Genomic DNA, 10,947 nt, shown 5'->3' on the forward strand with positions numbered 1-10,947 from the left:
TAATCCTGCACATGATTGAAGTCCACCAATTAACTGCCTGAATTATTTTGGTTTTGTAGGACAGCTTGAAAGTGTAAGAGCAATCAGATGGCCAGTAATAATACGGCAAGCATAGCACAAGCCAGGAAGCTGGTGGAACAGCTGAAAATGGAGGCCAACATTGACCGAATAAAGGTAACCTGGGATTCAAAGCCCTTGGGCAATAATGAACATCTGCTTACTACATATAATATTCCTTTAGCAGGGTTTGTGGAATATTTTGTGCATCAGAAATGGTTATTATAACAGACAGCTGTTGGGGAAAATGAATAGACCTGAAAAGAGAACACAGCAATACAGAGAAGCATATTTTATTTCTCAGTTGCCTTCTGTGCACATACAGTTCCGTAATATATGGTTGGTCATTGGGAAAGCTTGATTTTGAGCTGTGTTGACTAATGGCTAAATTTGATCTGGTGATTAATGCTCTGTTAATAAATATTAAAGCTAAAAAAACAAAAACCCACAGTAATATACTGACATAGAATTTAATATGCAGTCCAAAGGAGCTGTATGCAATTGGAGAAAAGGGGCTGTTTTGTGAACACACTAGTTGATAGTGTATGAAGATCTCAAGGTGGTGAAACAATGGGACAAGGTGGTAGCCAAGGCCAGAAGGATGCTAGGCTGCCTAGAGAGAGACATAACCAGCAGAAGGCAGGAGTTGATAATGCCCTTGTATAAATCATAAGAACATAAGTATTGCCATACTGGGAAAGACCAAAGGTCCATCGAGCCCAGCATCCTGTTTCCAACAGTGGCCAATCCAGGTCACAAATACCCGGAAAGATCCCAAAAATGTACAAAACATTGTATTCTGCTTATCCCAGAAATAGTGGATTTTCCCCAAGTCCATTTAATAACGGTCTATGGACTTTTCCTTTAGGAAGCTGTCCAAACCTTTTTAAAACTCCGCTAAGCTAGCCGCCTTCACAACATTCTCTGGCAACGAATTCCAGAGTTTAATTGCACATTGAGTGAAGAAAACCTTTCTCTAATTCGTTTTAAATTTACTACATTGTAGCTTCATCGCATGCCCCCTAGTCCTAGTATTTCTGGAAAGCGTGAACAGACGCTTCACATCTACCCGTTCAACTCCACTCATTATTTTATAGACCTCTATTATATCTCCCCTCAGCCGCCTTTTCTCCAAGCTGAAGAGCCCTAGCCGCTTTAGCCTTTCCTTATAGGGAAGTTGTCCCATCCCCTTTATCATTTTCGTCACCCTTCTCTGCACCTTTTCTAATTCCAGTATATAGTCATTGGTGAGGCCCCACTATGTTCACCGTTGGAGACCGTTTCTTTCTAGAATAAAGGAAGCTTTATATAATGAAAAAAATAATGATGAGAGGTGAGAGTGTTTGATAGGCATGCAAATTACCCTGAAACCCATCAAATCTAGGTCCAAGCATTAGAACTAACCTCACGGAACGATACATGTTACAACCCTAAAAAGCAGTGGTGCTACCATGAAAGGTTAGGTAAAAGTCTCGAGGGAAGGGGGATTCGGTGTTGGTTGTTGACGTTCATGTAGGAAAGTGTATGTGCGCATCTACTCAGTGGAGAAATCACTGCTTGCAGTGTTCTGTCTATCGTTCCATGGTGCGACCTCACCTTGAGTATTGCGTTAATTCAGGTTGCCTTATCTCAAAAAAGATATAGCAAAATTAGAAAAGGTTCAAAGAACAGTGACCAAAATGATAAAGAAGATGGAACTCCTCCCATAAGAGGAAAGCCTAAAGAGGTTAGGGCTCTTCAGCTTGGAAAAGAAACGGCTGAGGGGGATATGATTGAGGTCTACAAAATCCTCAGTGGTGTAGCACGGGTAGAAGTGAATCAATTTTTCACTCTTTCAAAAAGTACAAAGACCAGGGGACACTCAATGACATTACGTGGAAATATTTTTTTCTGTCAAAGAATAGTTAAGCTCTGGAACTCATTGCCGGAGGATGTGGTAACAGCGGTTAGCGTGTCTGGGTTTTAAAAAGGTTTGAACAAGTTCCTGGAGAAAAAGTCCATAGTCTGCTATTGAGATGGACATGTGGGATGCCACTGCTTGCCCTGGGATTGGTATCATGGATTGTTGCTACTAATTGGGTTTCTGCCAGTAGATTGGCCACTGTTGGACACAGGATACTGGACTTGACCCAGTATGGCTGTTCTTATGTTCGAAGCTAAGTGCATGTGTTGCACACGTGACAAAACATAGCATGCCCAAGAAAATATAAATTGAGATGTTTTAATCAGTTGTTCTCTCTAAGGCAGTTCTTCCCAATCTTTTTGTGGCTGTGACCCCATGATTGAGGCCAAATTCTGTGACCCTCCCCCCCAGAAGTGCAGAATAATGATGTACCTATGGAGAGCCCACCTAGACCCCAAAAGCAGGTTGCATGACCCGATTTGCAGTCCCAGCCCACAATTTGGGAAGCTCAGCTCGTATATAGTTAGCTGCTAAGATGAAATGGATGTTTCTCTGTGCAGCTTTCTAATTGAAATGTCTCAATACTTTATTTTCTTGTGCATAATGTGGTGGGGGAAAGGGATAGAGGGCAAAGATGACAGTTTTCTCATAAGAATAGAAGCGTTTATATCTGCCCTTATAATCTTGAAATGGATGTATCTAGTTCTGTGGAGTAAAGTGAAACTGTCTCGTTCTCCATAAGTTCCTAGGGAAGAAGAGACCTTTTCACTTTTCAGTCTGTGTGTGATTGAAAGCAGGGCCGCGGGGGGCAAAATTCCCTAGCCCCGGGACTCCAAGGAGGGCCCGGCACCGGGGTCTCTCACCCTCTCCTGCTCCCAGGTCGCTGGCGCCCCAGTTTCGAGTTTTTTTTTTTTTTTTTAAATGAAGGTGGTCGGATGGCAGACAGAAGGGAGCTGAGGGAAGGTAGGTGGAGACTAGGGACTGCAGCGCGGGCAGACTGGGAGCAGGAGAGGGAGGCAACAGCAGTAGCGATTGGGGGGGGGGGGGGGGGGGCTGGAGGCGCCCTTGCCCCGGGCCCGGCTCAGTCTCTCGGCGGCCCTGACTGAAAGGACAAAGTTGACAGCTTTGAAAAAGATGCATTGCAGGGCGGGTGGTGAACTGAAGCTATCTAGACTGTCATCCCATTCCATGTGCTTTAATATTTCGGTCTGATTTGAAGCTCTGTCTAGTAGACTGTGCCTAACGAAGTTTATAAAGGGTGTCCTATCTGATTTTCTTTTCCAGGTTTCTAAAGCAGCAGCAGATTTGATGGCTTACTGCGAGGCCCACTCTAAAGAAGATCCTCTACTGACCCCAGTTCCCGCATCGGAAAACCCTTTTAGAGAGAAGAAGTTTTTCTGTGCCATCCTTTAAAACGAGGAGGCGCCTGAAAGGCATTCGGGCCTTCCCGAACACTGATGTAGAAATTTTTTTTAGCCATGTGGACTTCCTTTGTAGTTCACAGATTTTCAGGCGGCCTGGAGGCTACAAGGATGTGCATGTCTAAGAAACGTGTCACCTTTTCAGGAACGGAAGAAGATCTGCCCTATTCATCATAAAGATCTGAAGCCCACCGCGTTTGCAAAGAGACAAAATGTGTAAAGAGAAAACTCAGTGTCAGTTTCTGCTCCCTTAAAAACCCTTTATGTTTGAAAGTTTCTCATGTAAAAAAAAAAAAAAAAAAAAGTTGTGCGGGACAAGAAAACTATTCAGAATGTGTGTATCCTTATTGTTTATTTTTTCCAGTAACCTCTATTTAAACTCTGAAATCTAGCAGCAGACTAGGATACAGTGGGTGGTGTAAGTTACTATTTGATCTTGTGCTTGTTTAGACTACAGTAGCACAGAGGTACAGTAGACCTAGCTTGAAGAATGGGCTCTAAGAGGGATAACCAAATTGACTATGTAGCCAGTTGTCATCCAATGATATCTGTCCCAACTATGAGTACAAAGGCCAGGTCTCTGTACGGTAGCTTCAGTTCTGCCAGTAAATGTAATTCGTTGTGTTGTGACTGATGCTTTACATTTGTGAGACTATTTTTAAGCTCTACTGCATGCACATACTCTTCACTTCATAAATTTCTGTAGCTATTTCTATTGTTTTAGTCTGAACATGGGTGGGGGGGGGGGGGGGGGAAGCTGTAGAGAGAAAAACAAAAGAAATCAGTGTCTTAGCTACACCTGGACACTTCACATGTTGTGATCCATGAATCCTGAACAGACCATGTAACTTTTGTGATTCATCTTATTTTCTAAGAGAAACGGTCTTTTGCTATCCTTCAGAAGTAACTTTATAGCCCATTTGAAACAAAGTCTATTTTTGCTATCTTTTGGTAAACCTGTATCTTTCTGTCCAGGTGGAAGGGTTAACTGTGGAGATAACCGGTGATTGTTTCACTGGGCTGTGTTTGCAATTTAGGGGTCAAGGGTGGGGTGGGCCCTTGGTGGGTTTTTGTTTGTCATTAGCTTTTTCTGCAGAGTGAAATTTTTTAAACAGTCGAAGATGGGAGATTTTTTTCCAGAACTGTACCTTCTAGAGCGGTGTCTCTAAACATTCTGCAGCCACAGAAAGTGTGTGACCCCCCTCCCCCTTACAGAGGCATGGGTCAATGATGTCTCTATGGAGGGCCTTCCTAGGTCATGACCCCAAATGCTGATTTATGCAACCCACAGTTTGGGAAGCTCTTGTAGAGGCAAAGCCATTCTGTTTCCATGAGCATCATTCTGGGGACCATCAAAAACCATTCTACAGCGCTTTTCACTGGTATCAAAATTAATGTAAATATACTGTAGATTATTATTAATTTTTTTTTTAATTTGAAATCTACTATAACTGACAGTGATGCACATCCTAATTAGCCAAGGCCCTAAATGGTTCTCTAATGCTGTATTCTATTCAATGTTTCGCATTATAATCAATTGTAATAAATTTTTGAAGGACTATTTTACGCTTTAAATACATAAGTACAAAAACTTACTGGTGCCTGTGGCAACTTTAAATAACTCCTAACTGTTCATACAAGATATTTATCATCATTATTTGTTTTTTTTAATTCATGGTGTGTTGGAGGGTAGATGGTCCAGGTCTTCACATGCTCCTAGATTTCACAAACCTGTTCTTGCTAGCAGTGTCAAATCAGATTGGCTACTATTAAATGTAAAAATAATGCCAAAACTGATTTGGTATATCTGATGAAATACAACTAATCTCAAAAGAAAACTGAACTGTGTAATATAGCAAAACCACTCACAGTAGATACAGAGGTAATACTCCTGCATTATCCATTAAAAAGAAAGAACCCTTTCACCACGTTTGGGTTGATTGGTTCATTTAGTGCACGTGATGTGATGGCCTTTGTGACATCATATACAACAGAACCAATCAGTTCAAGAAGAATTTATTAAATTTGTGGCTCTTATGCAGAGGTTCAGTGGAATTGCAAAGGTGCTCAGCAGAAACATATTTCATTGATTGATACCAGATAGATGATGATATTAGCTCCATGGCTGGTTTTGTCTTTTTTTATACTTCTCAGTGCTGCAGTGAATGAGGGGAGGGGAGTGCTTTCGTTCACCAACATGGAAGAGCTTGTGTAATGTGTAGCAAATTGAAATTGGAGGTATGGGTAGCATGGTATTTGTGACAGTAGTGAGTGACCCATATACATTGCATCCTTTCACCTGGACTGCTGTACACACTCCTATTTCTTAAAAGGGAAAGGAGGCATATAAACAAACCTCTGTCAGTTTGGGGGTTTTATTATTATTAATCACAGTAACACTTGAAACCCATAATCTTCATTTTCGGCCCATGTGAAGCAATGTAATGATTTGAAATAAACTTTTGGATTAATTTCCCATGGTGGTCTTATCTATGCTGTGTTTTGTTTTTTCTTCATTGCTTTGACTTTTTAATAAGGCCAACGCTAGTTGCCTTTAGGAGCTCTTGCTTGAGCAGACCTGGTACAAACCAGATTATGCACAGAACTTAGCGCATTCTAAATGCTGCATGTCCTATTTTATAGCGCATGCCAATATCCATAAGTGCAGTGTTTTCCAAGTGCAGTCCTGGATTACCCCTTGCCAGTCAGGTTTTCAGGGTATCCACAATGAATATGCATGAAAGAGATTTGCATATAATGGAGACCGTATGCGAATCAAGCTCATGCATATTCATTGTGAATACCCTGAAAACCTGACTGGCAAGGGGTAATCCAGGACCGGACTTGGGAAACACTGCATTAGCACATGCAAAGCTTTGTAAATGGGCCTCTTGAGTAGTCATGCCGTGACAGACACACAAAGAGAATGCAGAAAGAAGCAAAAAAAGACCAGCTGTATAAAAGTGTGTTAATCTTGTGATAGTCACATCCAGGATAGTTGGGTTAAGGCAGTGTCAATTTGAAATACAAGTCCCAGAAGGCATTGCAGGCAAGGAGCCAGGGGGTGAGATGAAGAACCCGGACTGGACTCCTAGCTGCAATAGGGGAAGACATGGGTGTAAGCTGGCAGGATGTGTAGATTGGCTGCCACTAGGGGGAAAGAGAGATAGGAAACCCTGTGTGCAGGAGCTCATCAGTCTAATGCTTAACTCAGCTGGTATGGGTGTGGGGGAAGCTAATGGAAGGAGAATGATTGGTTGTGAGAGCAGAAGCCAGGGATTGATTAGGCAGGTGGGAAGGAGTCCCAGTGGAGAGAAGCAGAGAGAGAGAAGCAGTTGCAGGCTGAAAACCCTTGGGTAAGAGAGGTCCCTAAAGTACTGAATTTACCAGTGAAGCTGATGCAGGGTGAAATCCCTTAGGTATGAGGAGTCCCTAAAGTATTGAACTCTCCCGAAGGTAAAGAGAGTAGAAGGTAGAAACTGCTGCTTTGTGATTTAACTGTGATGATGAACTGAAAGAACTGCTTCTATTGGGAATTGAACTACTGCTTATTGTGCACTGGATAAAGATCCCAGACTGGAGCTGACTGTAAGCCTGTATTGAATCCTGGTATGTGCTGATAGCCTACTGCTTAAAGGGGACTATTTGCCACACACTTTCAGGTGGCTTATATGTGCTTAAGATTGAAGGTGATTGCTGCTGTTGGAACTGTGTATCAGGTCTACCAGAAACCTGCATGGAATAAAGCCTTTAAGATTGAAGTTGCTGGTGGACACTTATTTCTTGACTGTACCGGGAGCCTGTGGCTGGAGGAGATTGTTCTATCCATGGCTGCACCTAGAGGTACCTGGTTACAATCTAAAATGAACATGAAAAAAATTCAGCTTTCTGCATGTAAAACAGCTTTGGGAACGTTTCTCAGCCTCAATGCACATAAAAGTAACTCATCGTGATGTGACTGTCACATTGTGTAAGAGTCTATGGGGTCCTTTTACAAAGATGCGTTTTTAGTGCAGGCTAAACGATAGAGACACCCATAGAAATATATGTGCGTCTAACATTTAGCGTGTGCTTATTTTTAGCACACGCTAAAAATGCTAGTGTACCTTTGCAAAAGGACTCGGTGCTTTTTGTTCACTGAGAGAAGTGCATGGATGCTTCCAACCAGTGAGAAAAAGTGTTTGCAGGGGCAGCAACTGGCCAGGGAAAGAGTGAATATGTACTTCCAACCACTAGGAACAGAGGGTGATTCTATATGTGTTTTCCCCTTGTCATTTTTGATGGGCCCATGGGGTCTCCAGTGTATTCCTGATTTTTCTTAATTGCCTGAAGAAAGGAAGGGAAGGGATTTGGTGTTTAGCAAACACCTTTTCCAGGAATAGCTCAAGGTGAGTTAGTCGGGTACAGTAGATAGTTCTTTGTTCCCCAGAGGTCTTACAACCTCTTTGTACCCGAGGCAATGGAGAGTCAAATGACTGACCCAAAATTTGAACACTGGCTTCCCTGGGTTTCAGATCACTGCTCTAACCATTCTTTTTCTACTCAGATCCATGGTTGGGAATTTTGGATTTAGCTGAGTCCTTTTCCAGTAGTAGCTCAAGGTGAGTAGATATTTTCCTGTCCCCAGAGGGCTTTACTATCTGTTTGGACCTGAGGCAATGGAGGGTTAAGTGATTTGGGCACTGCTATGTTGATCTCCGTTAGAATCTGAAGTTGGGCACAAGGTCTAATGTAGCACAAATGGTTCATGTGGATTCATAAAAGAAGCTGTGTTCCTTGTAAAGCATGCACACCCTTACTTCAAAATGCAAAAGTGCATGAAATCAAATATATTAGAACAATCCACAAAGGAGAACTACAAAAGAGGCCAAAACAGCATGTAATGTGTATTACTGTAACCAAGTATACAAATTGGTATTTCCACCTTGAAGAAAAATACTAGACCCAAAGGGATTCTTTGTAGAAAAGTGGAAACATAATACAAAAGATGTAGTTAGTAAGGCTGACCTTGCAAGGGTGTGAGTTGTAGTAATGTTGCAATCAACATGTTCCTCAGTGACAGATGCACTTTTTTCTTTCAACAGTGGGTTAGAATAATCTCGCAACTAAAAGTTTGAAAAATAATACATAACCAGAATCTCACGTTTATTTGTGAGAGCAGCAGTTTGGAAGCTCCGGTTTATCTATTTCAACTTTGTTTGAACTGCATGAGCTTCTGATTTTAAAGTAATGTCGAAACTGTAAGAGTGCAGGAGAGTTTGGGAGGGGAACTTTCATTGACACTCATTTTGAGTTTCATTTTAGTGTGTGGTAACAGGAAATATGAGCTAACTTGAAGCAACAATCATTTGTTTTAGAACATGTTTAAGGTATGCTAAACAAAATAGCACATGCTAAAATTATGAAAATGTACATCCTTACTACACAGCTCTCATGCTAATACGCTCTGAGTGCCTGGAGGCTGCTGTTTTTATTTTATTTATTTATAATCTGCTAGATCTAAAATCCAGCTAATCAGAGCCATATGAGCTAATGAAATGCAATGCTCAAGAAAGCAGCAGCAGTGTTTCAAGGTTCCCAGATTAAATATTGGGGCATTGCAATAAAACTGACCCATGTGGAGATAGCCAAGGTTCTGCCTCTGCAGCAGTACTGGAACACTGAACACTCGGTGCTGTACCAGACTTAGAAGCATTTGTGACCTTTCCTTAACCCCTACAGTTTCCAGAACAGGGCTCTGTTTTCTTTCTTGCTGGACAAGGTAAGAGGATCCACCCCTTGGAGGGAAAAACAAGGCTAGCATAAATATCCAGCCCAGGAGAGAGTCTTGTGTCTCCATCCAGAGCACCATCTGTGGAAAGGCACCAGGGTTTGGCATAGACCCTGGCCTTCATAGGTGCCTGGTATAAGAGGCTGGGGAGGCTAAGCCTCCCCAGCTGCAAGCAGACCTGCATAGCACAGGAATAGAATTAGCTGCTGCTGGACCAGCTGTCATTATGTTTCTGCACTGGTTGACTGCCAGCCCAGGACTCCCGTTGTCCTCCCCCCCCCCCCCCCCCTTCAACTTGCACACTAGCACCACGGACAGCGGTCTCGGGTCTACATCCATTCTAGTAATTATAGCAGGACTGCCTCGGTACTTGGCCTTCAACCTATGACACATCCTGGCTCCTCTGATGCAACTTAACTTCCTGCTTCCACAAGGGCGGGTCGTGACACAGGAAGAACATAGAGTCCCGAAGGCAGGCCTGCTATGATTGCTAGCATGCAGACTGCAGCAGAGAAAGGCAGCCAGGCAGGCTTGGAGGAGTGGCCTAGTGGTTAGGGTGGTGTACTTTGGTCCTGGGGAACTGAGTTTGATTCCCAGTTCAGGCACAGGCAGCTCCTTGTGACTCTGGGCAAGTCAATTAACACTCCATTGCCCCATGTAAGCCGCATTGAGCCTGCCATGAGTGGGAAAGCGCGGGGTACAAATGTAACAAAAAAATAAAATGGTATCGATTCGATTCAGATTTATTTTGGACTGCTTCATTGTGGGAGGAGGGAAAGAGTAGGAATAAGGCCATGGATAGGGAGAGACAGGAATAAAGGGGGGATGAAAATGGAGTGGGACTAAGAGGGAGAGCATGCACACCAGGTCTGAGGTTGAAGAGACAGGAGGGATTATCTACTGCCAGTAGGTTCTGACTGAAATGTACCTAAACTTTAACTGACTGACAACCCCATCATGTCGGCTTTGAAATCATATGCCAAATTTAAATTTTAAGAATGCAGGCCAGGTCTGAAGTTGAAGACATGGAAGGTATTATCTACCTCTATGTCATGAACTGTAGGTGTTCCATAATGGCAAGAAAATACTCTGTATTCTAGTGCTGTTAGGTTGATTTCCATCCAAGTGTCCATTGATTTCTAAAGTGTACCACAGCCAGTAGTGCATCAGGAAGCCAGAGACATAACAATACAGCAGTCCCAGTACAAGCATATACGTTTTATAGCCTTTTCATTAATCAGTCTACTAAATGGGTTGTGTCATGTTAATAAATGTTTATCAGATATGACTTTCTTAAGTGATCTAATCACTTTCAGGTACTTATAAACAACATTATGCTACAGTGTGAAAGTCATCATATGGAGGGAAGTTTAGAGCAGGGCCTAAGAACCAGGGGTGCCTGGTTTAAACCCCAATATATATATGTTGTGATACGTATAGGATATGCCCTGCATGATCTGGTCACAAGAAGGTGCTCCAGTGAGGACACCTGTGTAGTGACCTAAAGAAGGCCGCTAAAGGGTACTCAAAGGTAAGTTATAGGACATGCCCTGCTATGATCTGGTCACTAGAGGGAGCACCAATGGGGGGGACACCAGTGAAATGCAGTAAAGGGGTCACTAGAGGGAGCTCCAGCAAAGGCCAGGAACATAGGGGCCAGGGAGGACACATAGCAGTGAATTTTCTTTTAGAAGGAAGTGCCCTGGAGAAGGTACTGGACCCTTCTGAAACCAGGAGGATGGGTCCAGAAGGGGTGTGGTGGACTATTAGCAGCCCTATAAAGAGCACCTAGAATG

General features: G+C 42.8%; 1 protein-coding gene across 2 annotated transcripts in view; it reads left to right on the forward strand.

The window, feature by feature from the left end:
• GNG2 (G protein subunit gamma 2) overlaps positions 1–4,810 on the forward strand; it is a 115,723-nt gene extending 110,913 nt beyond the window's left edge. For both annotated transcript variants that reach the window (XM_030214460.1, XM_030214461.1), the window contains exons 2-3: positions 60–174; positions 3,245–4,810. In XM_030214460.1, coding sequence (XP_030070320.1) covers positions 88–174; positions 3,245–3,373 — 216 coding nt within the window. In that variant the 5' untranslated portion in view covers positions 60–87 and the 3' untranslated portion in view covers positions 3,374–4,810. The remainder of the gene's footprint in view (positions 1–59; positions 175–3,244) is intronic.
• The last annotated feature ends 6,137 nt before the right edge of the window (positions 4,811–10,947 follow it).

Source organism: Microcaecilia unicolor, chromosome 9, assembly GCF_901765095.1.
Source record: "Microcaecilia unicolor chromosome 9, aMicUni1.1, whole genome shotgun sequence".
NCBI lineage: Eukaryota > Metazoa > Chordata > Amphibia > Gymnophiona > Siphonopidae > Microcaecilia > Microcaecilia unicolor.